Here is a 23,041-nt window from a genome sequence, read left to right as displayed (position 1 = left end):
AAATGAAACTCAGGCTTATGTACACCTTTCACTTCTTTTTTCAATTAACCGTGGTTCATCATTAGGTCCAAACCTGAAACTGAACTATAATTTTGCGAAACAAATCAAGATCATAAGTAGTTTTAATTGAACTATGGTTTAGGCAAACAAGACAAGTCAGTTTGTCCAGGTTCAGATACAAATAACCATGGCTTTTTAAAAATGGAAGCAAAAGTCTCACTGTGGTCATACTTATGGGGGTGGCAGCAGGAGCAGACACAAACCAAAAGCCTGTTCACTAATGTTAGACTATATATTAAGACTGAATGAGGCTATTAAGAAGAAAAATCAGCTCGTGTGTTTTACCTATACACTGCCTTACGCCACAACATATCATTCACTTGTGATATTTTACTTCAATGCAGTACAGCTAGACTGCCTTCAACTATACAGAATTTAGTACTGTTATGTCTGCAGCAATGGAACATAAGCAAAATAAGGTTAATCATTATTTGCAAGCTGAAACATCCCATACACAAACTGACTCACAACCCAGTCGAAAGAGCCATATACTCTTGCACATAATTTTGTTTACATTGGAGTATCTACATTTCAAATGAAAGGAGCTAACCAGCACATGGAAAGGGATGCACATAAAGAGTACATTAACACACGTGATAAAGCTGCTTTGTGTGCTCACTAGAGCTCTCGTACATGGATCAGTTTGTTGGACCAGGGCATTAATCTATTATACAATCTCAAAGGAAAGACTTTTGAATGCTAAATTGTTCTGACATTTACTGAAGTTTAACATGGTCAATATATGCTAAAGCAATATGCCAGTATAGCAGTCAAAAATAACAGGACAGAGACAGCCATTTTTGCACAACAGTAGTTGACTTTCAGCTATATATATATATTTTAAAAAGGTAGCATGTTGATTTACTTACTGGTTTGTCCTTGATAGTGGGACTTGATACACATAGATAAAGTTTCCCATCCTCTTCCAGACAGGCATCTATTAGAGCTTGCACAGAGCTTTCTTCCTGGAATAGCAGAAAGGCATAACCTTGGAAGAGAACAAAATTACAAAACAGGAATAGAGTCAGAAAATATAAATTGTGGGGAAGCAATACATTTAGATACACAAATATTAAAATTAAAACATGGCATGGATTCTGTATGACAGATGTATCGTGGACACAGTTGATTCAAGGCACAATGTTGTTGTGGAAACAAGGCATATACAAACATTCCAGACCGAACAGGGTTAATTGTTTTGTTTACACCCGACCTCCTAAGGCATTATTTGCATGAAGGCTTAGGATGGGGTTTAATGATTGCTGTACTTGCATAAATTCACAAGCAGAAATGTTATGTTGGGGCTTAAGTAAAGTGGGCCTGATAACTGTAGAAAGAAATGGGGTGTGTGTGTGCATGTGTGTGTGTGTGTGTGTGTGTGTGCGCGCGCGCGCACACACACACAGAGAGAGAGAGAGAGAGAGAGAGAGAGAGAGAGCAGATGCCCCTGCTCATTTTACTGGCCATCACCCTTCCACCACCCCTCTTACTCAACTGCCACAGGCCCCACGCACTCACCCATGCTACTGCACCTCTCCTCCCGCTCAACCCACTCGCTGCAGCACAACCAGCTTACTTGCCCACTCTGCCCTCCACGCGTTTACTCTCCCCATCCTCTGCGAGTCTCCAAGGCTTCCCTCACCCTGGAGCATGCACAGGTTGTCACCAGCATCACAATGGACTAGCATAAATACAGTACAGTGGTACCTCGGGTTAAGTACTTAATTCGTTCCGGAGGTCTGTACTTAACCTGAAACTGTTCTTAACCTGAAGCACCACTTTAGCTAATGGGGCCTCCTGCTGCTGCCGCGCCGCCGGAGCACAATTTCTGTTCTCATCCTGAAGCAAAGTTCTTAACCTGAAGCACTATTTCTGGGGTAGTGGAGTCTGTAACCTGAAGTGTATGTAACCTGAAGTGTATGTAACCCAAGGTACCACTGTATAGATGTAGAGTGTGTGCGTGCAGGGTGTTGAACTGTTGCGCCTCACCACTTTACCTCCTCTGCAACAGCAGAAAAGTCAGTAGCAAGAAGGGCTGGCTTGGTGTTAAAGTAACTCTTAAGTTGTGTGCGCCAAAGCACTTGTATATGCAGCTGATTCAGCATTTTAGCACCCATACCCCCTGCAGTAAGTATTAAGAGTGACAGAAGACAGCAAGACACTTGCTGGTTTTCCTCCATTTGTATCTCACCATTAGATATGATCCTATGCAAACGATGAAACAGAACAGTTCATACCACTTCATAGGTAGAGGATCAGGCTAAAAGACAGACCACTCTCCATATATAAACAATAATTCTATGCTAAGCGAACATCTGAAAAGCCCTTCTTTTAAGTGTACCTATGAGATATCTTGGATCCATAGCTAAATATTAATATTTGAATTAAATATTAAGATAAAGATAAATAAAAAATAAGGTGTTTTTCTACTGGGAAATGGTAGATTGAATTTGCAAATTCAGGAAATCTTTCTAAACTGTTAATAGCTTATCAGCAATAGAACATATCACTTATAGATATAAAATTTGGTCTGTGCACAGGCACTGTTCAGAAATGTTTTACATAGAATTTCCTATTCAAGACAGCTACTGCATTTGATCAGAATGGGGAGAACACATTTAAACTCTATGACCATAGCTATTCAGCAAAAATACATTTAAATTGCAGACATTTGACACTTTGCAAAGTGTGTTAAAACTGTTTTTCAAGCTTTATAATGTCACTGCAGTGGGTTACTCCCAATTCCACTGCTGTAAAATGATATTTATTGAGATGACAGATAGGCTCCTCTTTATGAAAAACATGAGAAAAACATTTAGTATTTTATCCAAGCCATACCCAGAGTAAACCCACGGAAATCAGTGCATCTAAGTTAGTCCACATTTTTCAATTGGTCTACTCCAAATATAACTTACTTGAATACAGCCCTTAAGAAATGTAGGCAACTTTTTTAAAAAATTAGTTACAATTAGCATAAATGGTCATTGCTCTAGAGTCAGGCATATTTTTTAACTTTATAATTGTATGCTTTGAACACTAATAAAATTGTACTTCAAAATCCAAGGATGAAATGAAAAGTCAAAGAAGCTGATTTAAGAATACGAACCCAGAGGTACTTAAAAAAAAAAATCTGCAGAGTTTCATTTAAAGCGTTGCTGTGCTGTGACTTGCTTTCCAAAAACATCAAAGGCATTAGCGCTAAAGAAATTGCAAAATAGAAGAGACTAATCTTACTTTAGCTACTGCAGAAGAGTGATATTGCATATTAGGCTATGAAGCTAGTTTCTTTAGGCAGTGGCAATGTACTGCAGTGCCAGCTGACTCATTCAACCAAGGAAATGGTGCATAAACATTTCAGATGAGGTAAAAAAAAATAGTTTTACAGCTTGATTCCTATGTAGTGCCCTCCTGTCACAAAGCCACAGGAAAATTGCCACATAAAAGACATTATTCCTTATTGCTATTGGACTTCTTCGTATTAAAGCTTTAAACTAATTTATGCAGCAGCAGCATCTCTGCATCACAAATACAGAAGCACACTGTAAAGAATGAAAGTTGATCTATAAAAGGACGAATCAACACGGAGAGAGCATAATTATTGCTAGGGATAAAGAAAATCTATTTTGCCTTAACACTCCATTGAAAACATGCAAGAAATTTGTGTCAACTGATCCATTTTCAATGAGCTTTGAAGAGCTGCCCCCAACACAACCGGGGTCAGGGTAAAAGAGTTTCCTGTCCAGGACTGGCAGGATTGCTGACAAGTGTGCACTGGGGGAAGGAGGGCTGGAGTCTGACTCAGGAGAGGTGGTCAATGACATGTGCAGTACTGCACAGGCCAGGAGGCAAGAGCTGGAAGCAGGGGACTTTTCAGAGCTGGAGGGTGGAGCACAGGGTGTGTTGGAACAAGAGGAGGAAAAGGCAGGTCAGATAAGTGACGGACTAGGTGCTTCCCCACCCTCTCCTGCACCACTATCTCTCAGGAGGGGATTGAAAAGGGATTAGGAGAGGAAGCTTCCACGCAGCTGTAGCCTCTGTCATGCAGCCCATCAGGGAAGGTAGATAAACTGGTAGAGAGGGAGTGGTCTGCTGTTTTGACAGCTGCTCCATAGAGTGTGTAGGTATCCAGAGCTGTAGAAGCTGTAGAACAGGGGATTAACCTCTGATGCTCAGAAAAAGCCATTTACTACACCAGGAGACTGAGAAGTTGTCAGCTCCTGGGAACTCGGATGGGAGTCAGTGATTTAAGTGCCCAAAACCCAAATAAGAGCCCTAATGGGCGTATGGTCTGCAAAAGCCTTCCTTTCTCTAATTATCTCTGAGACAGTTATAATTTATCACTGAGAGGGATTTTCTATCTAGAATACCCTTCACATAGGGATGGCGAGACCGTTCTCGCATCCCTATCACCTGAACCAGTGCCTATCCACAACCTTACAAGTTGTGACGATTTGCTACACAGCAGGCGAAACCCAAATGGCAACAGCCAATCAGGGAAATTCCTGCCATGCCCCTGTCCCAACAACACATGACACACGATGGCATAGCAAGGTCAATCACAAAATGCCCTAAAAGTAGGGAGAGATGGGCGGGTGTTCCGAATGCACGAGCCGAAAGAGGAAGCTCTGGGTCACGTACATGGGTATATATGGTCCCTTGATCCATTTAGACTGCGCCTCATTGGCCAGATTGAACCCAACATTGAGGGACCTACCAATCGGGTGTTGTGGCTGACCAATCTTACCCACCCACAACACAGGTGGTCAGTCTCCCGGTCTCACCGCAACATGTGCACTCTTTTAGGGAGGACACAATTTATAGTAAAGTTTTGCAACTCTAAATTAATTGTTTAGTGGTCATGGTTAGCATCATTATTTGGGAAAAAATATGACATTTCAATAGAAAACTTATTTTAAGTCAGTGCTTTAACTTAGCCATTTTTCTTGTTGATTTAAATCATTAATTTGAGTTGCCTTGATTTAAATCCAGTGCTTTTTCTGGGGGGATGCAGGGGTACGTATACCCCTAAACATTTTGTGAATCTAAGTTCAGCCTCATTGAGGGGCAGTATTTCAATATGAGTAGGAAAATGAGAGTACCCCTAAACATTTTTTAAGGGAAAAAAACCTGCTTAAATCAGTGCACCCAGCATTACAAACAACTGTTATGGTTTGGTTATTCTTGGCAGGCCACTACATCTTTTTACATAGAAATATCAATGCACACATATTCATATTACTGTTTTGATTACATTTTTCTCCTTAGCTTTATAAGGCAGCTCTTCTTTCAAAAAATCACATCAACTTTAAAGCATCAGACTAAACTGCTAGTACAGTCCATAACAATTTGCAACAAAATGTAGACTAGGGACATACTAAAAAGTTCAGGTGCTATATTCAATTTTAAAATGGTATTTGTCAAAGTCAAATGAATGAGCAAACAACAAGAAAGATTTCAATGAGGCAAGGATGAACTGCGTTACATTTAAGATAGTATGTAGTCTTTCATAGACAAGACAAGAAACAAACCTAAAGTACGATTTAGATTTGGCACTTGGTAGCAATAGGTGGAATAACTTCCAGGTAAGAAAATTACATTTCTATTTCTGTGAATGAAATACAAACAACCACTTCAGAAACCAGTTTAGCATTAACATAGTAAAATGAAGTTTTAGTTTTGTATTCTAAAAGTGTAAAGAGATGACAGATAGAGCTATCATCCTATATATTATGCATGCACACATACACACACATTGATATACATGAACATTCAGGATGAAGCTGAGGGGACAAATACAATCATCTACTTCATACGTAACTGAAGTTGAGTTGTGTGGTTTTAAAGATCATATAATATGCAAATTGAAGGATACAGGCTTCTTCAAAACTCATTTTACCAATTCTGCATTTTTTTAAACAAAAAATTAAAACTGTGAAGCTTTTTGTCATCCAATCTATTTATGATTTTTATTTAGACAGTGCCACTTGCATACCTGGCACATGAAGCAGGGAGAAAGGCGACAGCAGTAAAGAGGATTATGTTTCACAGCATGTGCATTTGAAGGGTTCAGCTGCAGGTTAGCCAGTGGGGAAACCCTGCAGCAATCACATTTATTGTGCCCATGCCTCTTAAGATAACATTAGGAAAGAGCTTTGGTTATCCTATTCCATGACTCTGCTTTCTTCTAACTGATCAATCCAAATCTTTACTAAAACATACCTGACCAAGCTCTTATTTTATCATGCACTTATGCAAGTTACTTTTATTGGCTGGTACCATTTTTGATGTTTTCTGTGCTTGCTATTTAATGTACTCAATTATATTTTCAAATGTATTTTTATGTGGTGAAGCATAGTGGCTAAGAGATTGAATTCTGTATCAGGGCACCCCTGCTTCAAATCTTGCTTCTGCTGTAAACTTCCTAACTGGCCTGAGGTAAGCAACCCTCTCTCATCAAACTTCTCCCCATCTGCAATATGGGGGATAAGGACACTGATTTACCTTATATAACTGTTGTATATACGATTACAACAGAATAATGCATATAAAGCATTTTGAACACACTATAAGATGTTAAATAATACTATTAGGATTTTTACAGTATCTTCTATAGAGTCTCTTCTAGGAATAATTGTGAGAAACAAATTTTAAGTAATAGAACAGGCATTTCATAACTTAATAGGAAGCTTATGCACAAAATATTCAGAATTATCTCCATAACCACAAAATTCACTTTACTCAATTGTTTGCAACTAAATACTTTAATTTGAACAATTGCATCAACTAAGTTATACCTTTTATTAACTCTATAACCACATTTTTCTGTGTATGATGATGTTTTTTTGCTTTAAAAATAGTCAAGAATTGGGGGGGTGTGTGTCTTATACATGGGTGGTGAATGCACAGGGGTTCGAGTTTGAGTTTTGGTGTGGGCGGCCCAAGTTTGAGTTTGGTCTCTGGCCCAATTTCTTAATTTTGGGATTAAAAAAAAGGGGGTCATCTTATATATGGGGGCGCCTTATACACAGAAAAATACGGTACTTTGCCATTTGCCCTGGACATACTGTACTGTAATCCTTAGCAATATACAATATGCTCCAAGAATCTTCAAAACAACAAATGCTACTTAAGTTTCTCATAGAAGCAAAATCATGGATGGAACTAACACCCACATCACACGGTGCAGTGCCTCAGAATATGGAGAATGTAAAATGCTATGTGAAAGCCATTTTTTGAATGTCTCAGAGACCAGAAATAGCAATCTCTTGTTCAAATATAGGGACTCAGCTTTAATTCCGAGAAGTCAGCTATGTGAAAACACTTATGTTCTTAGCACTCTAAGACTCTATTTATTAACATAGTATGAAGATGGTTGGCCTTTGCAATTACAGCTTTTAGATTTAATATTTAATCCACAGCATTACTGTTTAATAAGCAGCACACTTAGCTTAGGATACAAACCATAAGAATACTTAAATGATTTGTGGTGATTGTTTAAATAACAGTAATTACATATACATTTGAGTGATGACTTTAAGGTATCATTTCCTAGTACCATAATTGGCTCAGGAGTAAAACATCTCAGAGTAACAGTGCTCAACAACAAGTTAGAGGTCTTTTGGTTAAATTAGTAGAATAGGAAGATATAGCATCTATGCAACTGCTTCCTAAGCATTGTATAGAGTAAAAAAGAAGGCAATCTGTAGGTAGTAGTGCCTGATGATTTTTCTGAGTGTTTGTGTAGAATAATAATAATGTACCTGAAAGATCACAAAGAAGAACGGGGTTGTGAGAAGTATCAATAAACTTTGTATTTCGGCAGCATGCGACTTGACTGGTAAGTAAGGCTTAGAATTTGAATGACAGGAGAGCATTGGGGGATGATCTGGGGGTTTTGATTTTCTAGCTGGGTCAGATGTTATGTGGAAAAGAAAAGCAGAACTCATACGACACACAAAACTCTGGTAAAATAAATTCAACTTGGAAGCAGGGTGGATCATCATCATGCTACTTCAGTGAGAGGAAGGCAAGGTATTCAAAACAAACAAAGTGAAGCGGGATTCTTGACTAACACTGTCACAGGGAGAGCTGGCCAGTATTTATTCAGGAATGTGACTTAAATTAACTTAGTCAAAAAGTAGGGTGGAGAAAAGACAAAGAATGGGGGAAGGGGCTCCTTAGCTTTGGCACCTTTCAATCCCTGTGCCTCTTTAACACTAGCCAAGATGATATTTCTTTTAGTGAAATCTTTGAGCTGTTTGTAGCTGTTGAATGCCTTGTTGGCAGTTTTTCACAACTTGGTAGTAGAGAAAGCAGCTGATTCAAAATGCATTACCTAAATCTGAAGACACCAAAGGAGTAGAGTTGTGCTTTTCAGTACAGGACCACTAACCCAAGGGAAAAGTTGTCAAATCTTTTGTATAGATTCTCTCTCCTTTACCTGACATCTCATGCAAAGCTTCAACAACCTTGGATGTGAATTCCTATAATAATAATAATTTAATAATAATTTATTATTTATACTCCGCCCATCTGGCTGGGTACTTAGAACCAAGAGGAGTGGTGATTCTGCTGATGTACACAGCAGACTTCCTGGCTAAGTTTATCACATGTCTGCTGTTGAAATGTTGCTGTCCTGGGAGCAACAAACATCCTCTTCCCAGTGCAGCTCAGGTATTCCTTGCCACTACGTCAACTATTCCATTCTGACTTGCCCCAGTGGGGCTGCCAGGAGGGCTTCTGTCAACAACTACCTTGGAACCATCATTACCAAGAAGTGACGGAGGAGTTTCCCAACAATTACAGGGACATAATTGACTGAAGATGTACATACTCATCACATAAAAAGTGTGGGGCTGACAAAGCAATGGGAATAATAGGTTTTGTGGGTGGAAATTCCAGAAATACAACCAAAGACTTCCCTAATGTTGACCACTGCAAAACTAAGACAGAAATGGGAACATACAACTTTAGATGGCAAGCAGACCTTCAGTAGGATTCCAAGTCTTTAACCCAAAAAGCTGCTGGGTGACATGAAGAAGCTTTCCACACTATGGCACTACAGCCAATAAAAGGAGCAGTACTTGCCAAGTGTCTCTGTGCCATCAAAACACAAAAGCTCCCCTTCACTTAAGGGAGTTGGAATGTGACAATGCTGGTTGGATGGTCAAAGATTTGGTGGGTTACCTAGAAGATTCAAAACACATTTATAGAAAAGGGGTGTGACACCCATGGTGTAGCACAACTACAGTTATAAGCCTGAGATAAACTTTTAAAATATTTACAAGTCACAAGAAAACAAAATGCTGCAAAGGATACAGTAAAAAGTACTCTTAGCTAGCTGGCATAGATGTTGATCTCAGTAAACAATGGCAAGGTTATTTTTTAAGCATCCTGACAACCAGTGACGGGTGAGAAGAATGCTCAGGAGGAGCTAGAAACATGATAACAAAGACTGTTGACATAAGAATGTGAACATACCTGCAAAGGCACCAGCCTTTTGAACACAGAAGGAATGGTACTGCAGTTGTCAATTAAAGTATCTGTTCCCAAGTTTACCTGACCAACAGAGTTTAATATATTCGTGCTACAGGGTTTGTGCTGAAAGCTTTGACAGCTCAGAAGTCAGTTATAAATAATCTGGAACAGTTGTGACCGAGTGTTCTTTAGCACTTTCAGACAGACATTCAGGGCAACTGGCAAGGGCTTTGAAAGCTGTTTCCCACATTAGAACCATGATAAAAATAGGAAAAGACTGTTTCCTTGTCTTCTGCTAAAATAGATCTTACTCAACAAGATTTTTACAAGCATGACAGAGCACTGATTTAGCTTCCTCAAAGGTAGTTTAAACTGTTTCCAACAGTAACAATTAAGGCCTTTTGCAGTTCAGCAATAGGTATTTTCTAAAACTAAAGCAAGGGGAAACATGCTGGCTTGGCTCCATAGTTCCCATGTACTCATGGGATGCTTCTGCTGGAGGAACAAGGGAAGTGATTTTTGCCAATTCCTCCTCCCCCTGCTCCTTCAGACCCCCATCTCTTCTGAAAATCTTCTCTATAGGGATGCAGAAATCTGTGGAATAGTGAAAGAGATGCCACAGAGGGAAGGAAACAGGCAATAATAAACCCCACCGTTCCCCCAGGGAGGAGTTTCTCCTGGACTGCAATTCTTTATGTGAGCTCAAAGGCAACTCTGAAACCCACACACTATTAGGAATCACCTGGTCAAGCAGAAACTGGTTTTACCCTAGGCATGTATGATAAAATAAAAATAAAATCATATCCTTCTGCAGATGCTCTTTGGAGAAAAGGCATCTTTAAACTTTGCAATCAAACTGGCAGGTTAACTGATTCATTTTGGTTTTCTCATCAACATGTTTATATTGTATATTCACTGCGTCATTTTTTGCTATAGTTAAAAATCATTTTGGAAAAATACAGTTGTTTTTAACATAAACAATTATCAAATGGATGATCCTTCAGTGATCTGCCCAATAGTTTGAATAGGAATCATGAATCTTATTAGTCAGCATGCTCTCAAAAATATTACTGCTAGAGATGCTTCACTTACTATTAATCAACTCAGCTCAACCCAGCTAGAGAAGAGGAAATGTACGTCCACAGCCCAAAATACGGCCTATTGAAGTGGCATACATTTTTCTAGGCTAATCATCAGGGGTGATGGAAAATGTAGTCCAGCAACATCTGGAAGGCACCACAGTGGCTACTCCTGTCCTATACAGTATGCCTGTGACTATGAAGTATTGTATGGACTAGCTTTGCAACAACTTTAAGCTCTTCTAAACAATCCAGATGCTGGACACTCATGCAAATGGTTATGAATTTATGTCCTAAAATACTAGCAAAGACAATGATATTGCATCTAGCATATTGTTAGAATGACCCTGTGCACATGCTCAAGAGAGAGATTAAAGAACTTTGAAAAGCCAAAAGGAAAAGCCAAGAACCACATATGTCTTTAGAGAAAGAGAAGAAAGAAACTATTCACATACAAAGCCTCATGTGCTGAGATTCTAAATTCATTTCTAAAAATATACTGTTAAAAGGACATCCTTTTTGTTTTTATTCCATATTCTACCATCAGAAGCAGCTTAATTTAAAAATACTTCAAGCACTTAAAAACGTATACTTAAAAATAACATTCACACACAGAAGGAACATTTACATGCACCAGAAGGCTTATATTAACCCGATTACCTTTAGGTGGAAAATATGACTTGCTTTCAGCTTTATGAGGCCAGTCTACTACAAGAGGTCCAAACCTACGAAAGCTGGCAGTGATTTCATCTATATAAAAAAAAAGTTGTAAAGACATTTAGAAAGGGAACTTCAAGGAAAATGACAATAATTCCCTTCCTCTCCCCACACTGAACATTACTATTTCATAGTACCTTCATCAATGTCAGGAGGCAGTCCTCCAACAAACACCTTCCTAGAATAACGTTCCACTCTTTCACCATTTTGACAGCGGGTTGGAGAGCTAAGACCTGATGATAAAGACTGGTCACCGTGACTGTCATCTAAGAAGCCATCTTCGAAAGGAAAGAGTGAAGAACGACCTGCAAAAAATGCTGTAGTGTATTAGAAGTCAGAACATTACACTTTTTTGGAAAGACATATTCAATGAACAAACTAAGAGTGTTTTAAAATGTTGCAGTTCATGCTTTCCCCCCCCCCAATGGGTTTTTAAATCCCTTCTATCATGCTATGCTATCACTGTTGTAGCCAGAGGTAAGTGAATTCTATATTGCAGATGAGTACAAATATTTTCTCTTGCCTACCTCTACCACATATTACAGCATGACTTGAACAGTGGTACTCAGATCACTAACCAATAATACACTGTTACTCTAGATGAGCATCTACAAGTGTCAAATTGATGGTGTAAGACACCTGTGTCAAATATAGGTGGGTTCAGATGCTGTGAATAATAATTATATGATCACCATGCATCATGAGGGACGAGTTGAGGTTTGCTTTCAGCACTTCTGTTGGGATTCTGTCCTTTCCTGGGGCTTTACCACATGCCTTGGAGTTGATGGCATAGACAAATGCCAACCAACCACCACACAATTTTTTAAATATGTACTTGATCCTCCAACCATACATGTGAATAAGTGTCATTTCTGATATCAATACATGTCAAGCATGTTACCAGCAATGACCGGTTTGAACATGTGCAGATGACGAGGGTAATGTTGGGATCCCCTTACTCATTCATCCAGATGCACACAATACACACAGTGGTCAAGTGAGTTCAGAAATTAATTTTGGATAGCTTGGAAAGAGGAGATAAAAGATGATAAAGTAGCCCATTCTGTTTGTAGATCACAAAATTTATCTGTAGCTATTTTCATGTTTTATAGCATTGATTAGAATGTAGGTCTGCAGGTAGGATTTTGTAAAGCTTAATGTATTTTGTCCAGCATCTATGTTTTAGTTGCCTAGGAAATTATTTTTATTATTGTAATAAAAATCAAACACAGAAGATTAATCTCTTATTCTGTCACCTGGAATGTTCATAATAATTATAATGGGCAATATATTCTAAATTTAGGAAACTAAAAAGTTTTGAAAGGGCCAGTTGTATTAAACACCTGAACAATTTTAAACACATGGGGAAAACTCTGTGCTAAGGTGCTTGCTTTGAAGAAATTGCTGGATGCATAAGAAAATTTCATCTTAAAATGTAAAGACTAAAGTGGAAGCACAAGCAAGTCCTAATTAATGTAAGTAGCCAATATAGTACGATCGCATCTTACGCACAATTAACTTGCATGATTTTTACTTTGCACAGTTGAAAGCCGTCTGTTTGAAAGCCCACAAATTAATTGCATGCAAGGTGGAGAGCTTAAAAGGTCATTTTGTAACTTGGTTTTCAGACTTGCTTATTGGGCTCTGGGATGCTCTCTGCCTTGCTTGGAAGGTAAGGATGGTCACGTGGGAGCAGTTCAGGTATACATGTTTTTGTGTATACACACCACTGCAGAACATAACACCCCTGCAAGATCCAATCATACTGTAATTCCTATTTTGGATACACTCAAAAACTATGGGTTGGATCGCAAGATAAAAACAAGTGCGTGGAAGGAAAGTTTTGCATGCCCGCACTCCTCTCCTCAAATACCCACCTGTGCCTCACTGCAGAGGATCAGAGGGCCTTCCTAAACAATTTAGGAAGGGGTGTGGATGGGGTGTGCTAAGGGAGTAGAGGACTGCCCCAGATCAGGCAGAGGTCTATTCAATTCCTCACCTCCTGCAGTGCCCCCAATGCCATATGCCAAAACCTCTGAAAAAGATTTTTGGGAGGTTCAGGTGGCTGTAAGGAACATAAAATTTTCCTTCTGGAAACTTCCTTAGGTTAAATTAACTTATCTTTGGATCCAAGTCCATGTTGGAAAACATTTTCATCAATAATTAGTTTCTTCAGTCTATCCCTGTTCATGTGTCAGTGCTGCTCAGTGAAATTTTATCTTGACAAGGAAGCTTGTTAGAAAGAATGCTGGTCATCTCAGCTTTCACTTTAAAATGTTACGCTAGTTCAGAATTGTAGAGATAGTCTTAACCCTGTGGGTCTTTCTAGATTTTTGTTTATTTAAGGTATTTGTATCCATTTCTAACAAAAATTAATCAAGACAGTTAAAATAATAAATACCAGCTAAACAATTTTATAAGCAACAAAAATCATTTAAGTTGCTTTAAAATCCAGTAGGTCAAAAGTTGTAAGTGTTTCTAGCACAATACTAAGCAGCAGCACCCAAAAACACTCTAAATACATTTTGCTATTCCATAGACTTGGTGCCAAAATAGAAAGCATCTTCCTTCATGCGTGTCCATTGTTATCCAATAAGCATCCATGGCACTGATGCATCAGCAGTCCCCAAAGCAAGGCAACTGCTATATCTGTTCCATGAAAATGTCAACCTACAATCTTTTTTCATTCTTAATAAGCCTGCTTTATTATCATTTTAAATATAATTTTCCAAAGTTTCATTATCTGGAAACAGTTTTTCAAAATGGAATTTTACATGTGAGTAAAACAACAACAGAAGTTTGACGTGCAAGATGACTCAAAATTTCTCTATTATTTTCTCTAAAATTCAGTAAAAGAAAATAGAGAATAGGATAATGACTCTATAATGCGTTGATTGTTTTGCTTTCTCATTTGGTGAACTGAAATGCGTGTGTTTTTGCATTCCCTCTTAATTAGATAATGGTGTTGGGAACAGTTATCCTGCATTCACAACTCTAATTTTAAAAGTGAAACAATTCAATATTTAGTTAAGGACAGAAATGAAAAGGACAGAAAAGTGTAACATGCATGCAGAACAACAGTAACGAAATGTAAGTAGAAAAGGGGAGGTCTCTCAGATCTAATATTCCCCTCTAGCCTCAAGCACCATGATGTAACCCTGCCTAGAAATGATGGAAAAAGCCAGGTATCCACTGACGTAAGAGTCAAAAAAAGGAGGCAGATAGAAAAATAAGAAAACTTCCCTATTCAAGTTAGAATATGAACTATGAGAATATTTCTTCTAGTAGTTTTGATTAACTAACAAACTCTGCTTAGCTGGGGGCGGGGGCGGGGGATGCAGTTGCTAATGTGTTTCCTGCTCCACATAGTTTTCTTCAGTGCTTATATTTCAAAGACAGATAGTATTTTAAAATAGGTTGCAACCAAGACTAAGATATTTTTACTCTAGCCCTTAGTATATTAACAGTGCATTGCTATACATGTCTACTAAGAAATATTTTAACGGGACTTACTTATGATTTTAATGGAACCTACCGTATTTTTCGCCCATAGGACACACCTAGTTTTTTGGGGGGGAAATCAAGGGGGGGGAATTATTCCCCCCCCCCTCAGGTTTGCGCAGCCATCCCCAAGCTAGAAGAGGGAGACGGAGTGCTCCGTCTCCCTCTTCTGCCTTCAGGGACAGCCTCCGTGGGGCAGCAGCTTGCCCCGCTATCCCCCGAGCTTGTGGGGCTGGCGATGGGGAGAAGCAAGCTTGCTTCTCCCCCCCGCCAGCCTCCAGATCAGGTCCGGGAATATCCCCCGAGCTTGTGGGGCTGGCGGGGAGAGAAGCAAGCTTGCTCCCCCCCCCCTAGCCTCCAGACCAGTCGGAATAGCGGGGTGGCGGCGCTGCGCCTCCCCGCTGTCCCCTGAGCTTGTGGGCTGCAGGCCTTGCGAGCACGCGGGACCTCCCACCAGGCTTGCGGATAGCTTCCTGAAGCCTGCATTCACCCCATACTATGCACACACATTTCCCCTTCATTTTTGTTTTTTTTTTTTTTATAAATATTTATTAAAGTTTTTAAATATAAATGCACAAATAATAAACAGTCTTACTTCTATCACAGACATAATTTCATCACTTCTTTGGGCTCCCTCACGTCTCCCGCTCCCATTTACATCGTTAAAAGTTTTTTCCAAACAAATTATCAACTTGTTTACAATCTCATGTCCACTCATTCAAATATAATCTAGCACTTCTTCCAAAAAATTTTATATTTTCTTTAGTCTCACTTATCATCAAATTTCAAATCTAACTTAGTGGTGGCCAGTCATTTCCCCTTCATTTTTGGAGGGGGAAAAGTGCATCCTATAGGGACTAAAATACAGTACTTACAACTAAGTGTTTAGGATTGCAGCCATGTCATGGCTGATATGGAAATTTGAGAAGCATGAAATCCTGTAGGCCCTCACTGGTCAGCCAGCCACTGGCACATCGTTGGAATGATTGGCAGATATAGCGTTTGGCCATATTATTCAAGTCTGGAAATGGTGACTGAGTAGACTGGTTAGAGACAGAGAGCATGGCAATATTTTGGGAAGGAGCGGGGAGGTTGATACCTGTAACATCATTTCTTGAAATGGTCATCTGTGCTGTCAAACAGGGCCTATGCAAATCAACATTTGTGACTTTCTTTTCATCATGAAGTATCCAAGCACAAAAGTACAGCCTATGGTCCCCTTAAGCATGTATCCCAAGGACGGCCCTTGGCTCTAGAGCAGTTTTGGGGAGCATTGGTCATGCTGGCTGGGGATGGTGGGAGTTGGACTCCAACAACATCTGGAGGGTCACAAAGTTTGTTATCTATGCTCTGGGTCATGGGTAGGCAAACTAAGGCCCGGGGGCCAGATCCGGCCCAATCGCCTTCTAAATCCGGCCCGCGGATGGTCTGGGAATCAGAGTGTTTTTACACAAGTAGAATGTGTGCTTTTATTTAAAATGCATCTCTGGGTTATTTGTGGGGCATAGGAATTCATTCATTTCCCCCCCCCAAAAAAAATATAGTCCGGCCCCCCACAAGGTCTGAGGGACAGTGGACTGCTGAAAAAGTTTGCTGACCCCTGCTCTAGGTGCTGAAGTTTGCTGTATGCAAACACAGAAGCCGTATGTAGGATTGCACAGAAACCAGTAAGAATAAGGTTTTCCTTTAAAGGGCCACAGTAGCCCGCCCTCCCCCCATCTCTCTCTCTCTCCTAGGAAACTTCAAGACTAACATGCTAATTTCAGCAGAAACCTTTCTCTCAATTTTAAAACGAGAAGCCTGGTCTTTAAAAGAAAAACTCAGCATAACTTAAACTGAAGTTGCTCCTTCAACAATGTAATAAAACATACAGCATCACTGAAAAACCATCAAGGCAGAATATGTGCATGTGTTAAATTACTCAAGTTCAGTTTCAAGTATTAAATAATAACTTTAAAAATTGGCAGCAAAACAATGATTTGTGATAAATTAACCACAAGCAATTAGAAATCTGTATTGAGTGATTGCAGAAACAGAATCTGATACAGGAAAGCTGTACAGAGCATTACAGACTTGGGGGTGGCATGATAAAATAATAATTATCCACAGTATATACACATATTATTATGGTCTATCATAGTCTCTGATGAAAATTGAAATGGGTCATAGCTTTAAGAGCTGTGCCTGGGGAAAAGTAAAAACCTCCAGAAGTCCCCAAAGGCACAGAAACAGCGGTTCAATACATGTATACTCTGGTGTGCCTCTTCTAGGCAAATGTTTGATATTTTTTATCAGCATCTATAATCTTACATGCTTAAAAGCAACATTAAAAAAAAAATAGAAAATTGAACACTTCAATTTTCCATTTTTTTGTTAAAGCATGTGAGATCATAGATGTTGATCCACACCTGTTCACATAGATCTTTGAAAATAGTTAAACTTTTTTTGCCATTAGTAATATATCAACATTTCATGAATATTTTACTTTGGACAGTTCGGCAGCTACTGTCTACCACTACAGCACTGTGTTTTTTAAGAGAAACAAACAAAATCTCTCTCCTTTCAAAAACACTTCTCCACTATGTTCATATAACTATAAAGCTATATATCCAGTACTGGGACTAGTGCCACTATGGCAGCAAGGAGAAACTCCTTGACACTCCTGTTGCCCCACAGAAATAACCAGCTGTACATAGCCTCAATTTGCTGTTCCCATCACCATATTCAGCAAAATTTAAAATATATTTTTTTTACCTCGTCTCCGCCCATAGCTCCTGGCTGCATGTAAATACAGAAAAATATAGTGGGTATTGGCATAACAGTAATTACTATATATATTGTTTTCTGCAAAATTCGGCTTCTGAAGTAGAAAGTAGTTTAAGTAATTCAAACAGTCCTAGGGTTAGTGACTGAGAGAAGCACTGTCTGGGCAACACGTTTCCCCAATGGCAAATAATCTGTAGTAGGTGTCTAGAGGATGTAGACATTTATCCAGATGCCTATCTTGAATGATTTTTATGTAGAAAGCATTTTTAAAAGAGTTCCTCACAGAACTCAGTAGAAATAAATATATACAGCACTGAAAACTCAGCAATGTGCATTGTCAAAACATAACCACCCATCAGTATCTGTTTAAATGGTTAGACACAGAACGAAAAGTTGTGTGCGCGCGCTTATTTGTATTTCCCAGCAACACTAATCTTCAGTATTCATCTCAGATCTTGGCGAAATAATGTCAGTGAAGAAGCTCACTAGAAAACTCTAATTCTTACAAAAATGTTCAACGTATTTTTTATTTTATTTTTTAAATTACAGCCCCCAAAGTGGGGTTTGATTGTTTTTTACAAACCTTGACAAAACTGAGCCATAATAATAGTACATGGGTTACTAAATGTAGTAGAAGAAACAGCAGAAGGGTGCTTATCTGATTGAGGCAGACAACTGAAACAAGCCATTTGGTAAATGAAGCTCTGAGTTAATTAAATGGGTTAGTGTGAATTTCTATACATTGCTTTATGCAGCTGAATCTTTATGAAGCTCCCACAATACTACCTGACATAGCATCTCTGCATTTTAGTCACACATGCTATTCCTAGAAATGCAGGGTCTATTATCACACTGAGAACAGCAAATGGATATGGTTTTCATTTTCTGATTGCTGCCTCCCTGCTGCAGCAATCTCTGAATTTTATATTCTCCTTGTATTTCTCTTCTATCACAGAGAAAAATGCAGGCAGGCTGGGTAGGTGGGGGGATACTGTCCAAAGGTGTTTTTATATTTACGGAGGGGGGCATGATTTAAACACAGAACTTTATGGAATTCAGCCAGACAGTCCTTTCTATGAAGCTAGCTTAATGGACATCCCAATCTATGTGGCAACCAGAAAGCACTTCCCAAATAAAAATAGTGAATAGCTCATGACTGCAAGACGAACATTTTTGGCATTTTTGGTATCTGAAGAAGTGTGCATGCACACGAAAGCTCATACCAAGAACTGATTTAGTTGGTCTTTAAGGTGCTACTGGAAGGAATTTCGTTTTGTTTTGACTATGGCAGACCAACACGGCTACCTATCTGTAACTGGATTTTTGGCATTGTAGGTGAAGAAGATTTGACTCTTCTAGCCAATATGTAGCTCATTTTCACATTCACACAACACAAACTTAACAGAATTCAAATTGTTGTAAGCCAAGTGACCCACATTCAGAGAGGAGGCCAAATGAATCAAATGGCTTAATTTAATCATGGCAATAAGATTTCTTGGAGTATGACTTACTCTGTTTATTTTTAAAATAGGTATGTTCTGCTGTTTCAGCTATGGACTGCATAACCCTTGGTGGAAAGGGTGTGTAGGCAGTGGGCTGTGTAAGAACTAAACTGGCAAGAAAATTTTATCCCTCTTGTCCTTTAATAAGGTCAAGAAGCTTACAGCAAACAAAATAGAGATAATGCAATTTAAATATAATAAATATTTTGGAAACAGCAATAAAAAAGCAATAGCAACAAAACATAGCAGCAGTAAATGAACATTAATAATCAGGCAGTGATTACGAACATTAATCAGGTCAGTGATCACTTTCAGTGGGGTGACTGGAGTGCATGGAAGGGAACATATAAAAAGAGAGGGGTCCTTAAGGTACTCCAGTTCTGAGCAGGGGTTTAAAAGAAAAGCCCGCAGAGTTGCGCCCAAAGACAGCACAAGATTGGAGTATTATACTCTGGTCTCATAAGCCCACAGTCTTCCTAGAAACTAATGAGATAGTATGCTGAGGATACTCAGCTCTGATAATATTTCAGCCTGGAACGCCACATGACTTCACTCAGAGATTTCATGTAGCTATTGAGAAACAGGGCAGGGTTGCAGTTTGGGAGGGACGGACATACTTCACAGCCTCAACTTTTGGAATGCAGAACTGGCATTCATTCACATGTCTTAAATATGCCATTTAATCTATGTTCTATATATGAAATTTTAGGATACTTAAACGCATCTATCAGGGCCAAACAAACATCTGAAAGCTTAGATTCAATGTGCAGAAACTGAAGCTAAACAATTGGTCCTGCTGTGCTAAGCTAGTTCAGATCCAGAAATCTGGACACAAGATTTTACCAACATGGATGTGAAAGAGAAAATTATTTATCTTAAGTGTAATTGCCTGGAAAAATTTCAAAGTATTTGGCAAAGATTCCTTGAGTTTTTCCAGAGTCTTAGATTTCTTAAGAAAACTTCATGCGATTTAATGTTTGCATAAATATGGGGTGGGGCAGGTTATGTAACTTTTCTTTTAATGTGTTATTTCTTTTGTTTCACTGATCATTGTTCCCCTTGGCAAAGGATGGGATGAGGGAGGGAGGAAATTATAGCTAGTTTTGAAATGCTTTTATTTATCACATTTCTTTGTGCTTTAGGTGCCAACTTAAAAAAAAAAAGGACTGAAAGAAGTTGGAATCCTGTGGCATCCTATTAATGAAAGGGCCAAGAGGCAGAGCAACAGATTCCCACCATAACCTTCTGGCACTTGCCTCCAGAACCAACCTAATGCTACATTATCAGTCATCATTCAGAAACACCAGCTTTTAAAAATTAAATGCAATTTTAAAAACCCCACGAAAGCCACAATAATATTTAAGAAATTTTATAAACCATTTAATCAAAAAAATAAAAATCTTGTTTGTCAAGGGAGGTGATTTATATCACCTTAGTGGCACACAGACCATCTATGTTCCACCTCTTTCATGTTAAGTTGAAGAGCTCCACCAGTTGGTTTTTGCACAAGTGCCTTCGCCTTTCCAAAGCTAAGATTCCCCATGCCTACTGGGTCCTGCAAGATGAGCGTCACATGGGTCTTAAATCGAACACCGAATGGCACCATATCTCTATTCCCTCTTCCATTGTGTACATCTTGGATCTCATCCTTTAAACAAATGTTTCCTCTACGGCTTCTGCTTCCTATCCACCAACCATTCACCACAAAATCCTGTTTACCCTTCAACAGCCAATATTTGAGACCCTGAATACTGTTCCACCTCCAGAGCTCATAATTCCTTTCCTCCACTTTTTCCACCTGGCCTGGGAGACTGGGGCCTGATTTACTCTAGCTACAAAAGTTGAGACTGCTGAAGAGATGAGAGATGGTTTTGGCTGCCTCTTAGGGCAAACCCAGGTCATCAAACCTGAACTTCCACAGCTGCCACTTGCCATGAACAGTGGTTGGTAGCAACAGAGGTGTGATGGGATAGTGAGCTGCTTGTGCGTAAAAGCTTGATCCCTCTGGGGTTTGGCTGGTCATCCAAACCGATGCACTAACGGAGCCCCCAAAGCATGACTCCGTCAGTCGCTGGAAGAATCTGACAGTGGGCGTCTACGGAATTTACGCCAACATAAAAGCTCTTTGACAGACATGCGCTTTCGAGACTCTCTGCGTGACAGTTTCCGGCGAAGGGTGGGCGTTCCCAACGGGGGTCCCGTTACCTCTCCACTACTCTCACTGGAAGCATCCCAGAGCCTCCCCTCCGCTGTGACTCCTGCACTCCCCCTGCTGGTTCCCTCTTCTACTGCAGATTCTCTCCTATTCTCCTGTAGCCTGTCCACCACCTGTCTCTCCGATGGCAGTTCCCTGACATCCACCTCCCCCCCAGGGCCCCCTTCACCCCCTCCCGCCTCCTCTCCCACTGGCGGTGAGGGCGGAAAGCCCCTGAAGGAACTCTCCTCGTCGTCCGAGGATTCTAACACTTCCAGCCACGGCGTACCGTCTCTCTCCCCGTCTTCCTCTTCTTCGTCGGAGTCGGCTTCTTCACCCACCCCTGACTCTGGGAACCCTTCAAACTCTCCTTCCTCATCGGTGGTCCCAAAGTGTTCCCTTCTAAATCGAGCCACGGGTTGCGGTTTTCTTGGGAAACGCTGATGAAATGTTTCTATTAAAACCTCGTCATTGACTACCTCTGCTGGTACCCAAGTGTTTTCCGACTCTGCTTCCCCCTCCCATTCTACCAGATATTCCACCTGATTCCCCTTCCACCTGGAATCAATGATTCCTGCCACGTTCATGTCGCGCTCTCTCTCTTCTATCACGGGCGTTTGGGTGGCCTCTCTCTCACGCTCCCCCCACTCGCGTCCCTCTCGGTACGGCGACAGTAATGACCTGTGAAATACTGGGTGTAATTTCATGTGACTGGGCAGCCTGAGTTTGAATGCCACTGGGTTGACCTGCTGTATGACCTCAAAGGGTCCCAATCTTTTGGGCCTCAATTTCTTACTCCCGCCCTTGAACGGTAGCCCTTGGGTGGACAACCACACCCGGTCCCCCACCCTTATAGTTTCACCTTCCCTCCTATTTCTGTCTGCTTGCTTCTTATATTCTTCCTTGGCTTTCTCTAAGTTAAGTTGAAGCTGACGGTGGATCGCCTCCATCTCTTCAAAAAAATATTCCGCCGCCGGCACGCTCCACCTCTCCCCTCCCTCTCCTGGGAATGCCCGGGGGTGACACCCATAATTTGCCAGGAAGGGACTCATCCCTGTGGACACGTTCTCCGCGTTGTTGTAGGCAAATTCTGCTAGAGGTAACTTATCCACCCAATCATTTTCTCTGTCTTTTACATAACACCTCAGGTATTGTTGTAAAACCCCATTTGCCCTTTCCGCTTGCCCATTGGTTTCTGGGTGCCGGGCAGTTGAGAAATTGAGTTCTACGTGCAGTAAGCTCATAAGTTTCCTCCAGAACCTGGAAGTAAATTGTTTCCCTCTGTCGCTGACCACCCTCAAGGGGGCGCCATGCAACTTGAAAATATGTTCTACAAACAACTTGGCGGTTTCCTCCGCTGTGACTGCATGTGAACAAGCTATAAAATGACACATCTTGGTTAATTGATCTACCACCACCATGACAGCTGTTTTGCCTTTGGATTTTGGCAGGTCCGTCATAAAATCTATGGATACTGCCTCCCATGGCCTTTCGGGCGTGGGTAAGGGTTGTAATAGCCCCGCTGGCGCCACCCTCTCTCCTTTCGCTCGCTGGCACCTGTCGCAACCCCTGACATATTCCCGTACGTCCTCCCTCACCTTGGGCCACCAAAACTCCCTGGTAACCAACCACATGGTTTTGTGCTGTCCAAAATGTCCCGCTGTGGGGCTGTCATGCAACTGCTTGAGTACTCTGCCCCTCAGTTCCCCGTCGGGTATGTACAGTGCCCCTTTGTAATACAACGC

At 40.4% G+C, this 23,041-nt stretch overlaps 1 protein-coding gene across 8 annotated transcripts in view; it reads right to left on the bottom strand.

The window, feature by feature from the left end:
- The window catches only part of CPEB3 (cytoplasmic polyadenylation element binding protein 3), an 85,845-nt gene that overhangs the window by 9,650 nt on the left and 53,154 nt on the right, over positions 1–23,041 (bottom strand). For 5 of the 8 annotated variants that reach the window (XM_081863240.1, XM_081863241.1, XM_081863236.1 and 2 more), the window contains 4 exons: positions 17,589–17,612; positions 11,471–11,638; positions 11,277–11,366; positions 930–1,048 (listed from right to left, as the gene is read on the bottom strand). In XM_081863240.1, the coding sequence (XP_081719366.1) occupies positions 930–1,048; positions 11,277–11,366; positions 11,471–11,638; positions 17,589–17,612 (401 nt within the window). The remainder of the gene's footprint in view (positions 1–929; positions 1,049–11,276; positions 11,367–11,470; positions 11,639–17,588; positions 17,613–23,041) is intronic. The other 3 variants (XM_081863237.1, XM_081863239.1, XM_081863243.1) reach the window with 1 other exon arrangement.

The sequence above is a fragment of the Podarcis erhardii genome (assembly GCF_964252035.2).
Source record: "Podarcis erhardii genome assembly, chromosome: 5".
Lineage (NCBI taxonomy): Eukaryota > Metazoa > Chordata > Lepidosauria > Squamata > Lacertidae > Podarcis > Podarcis erhardii.
The sequence above is the reverse complement of the archived record's forward strand: the minus strand, read 5'-3'. Positions and strand labels throughout refer to the sequence as shown.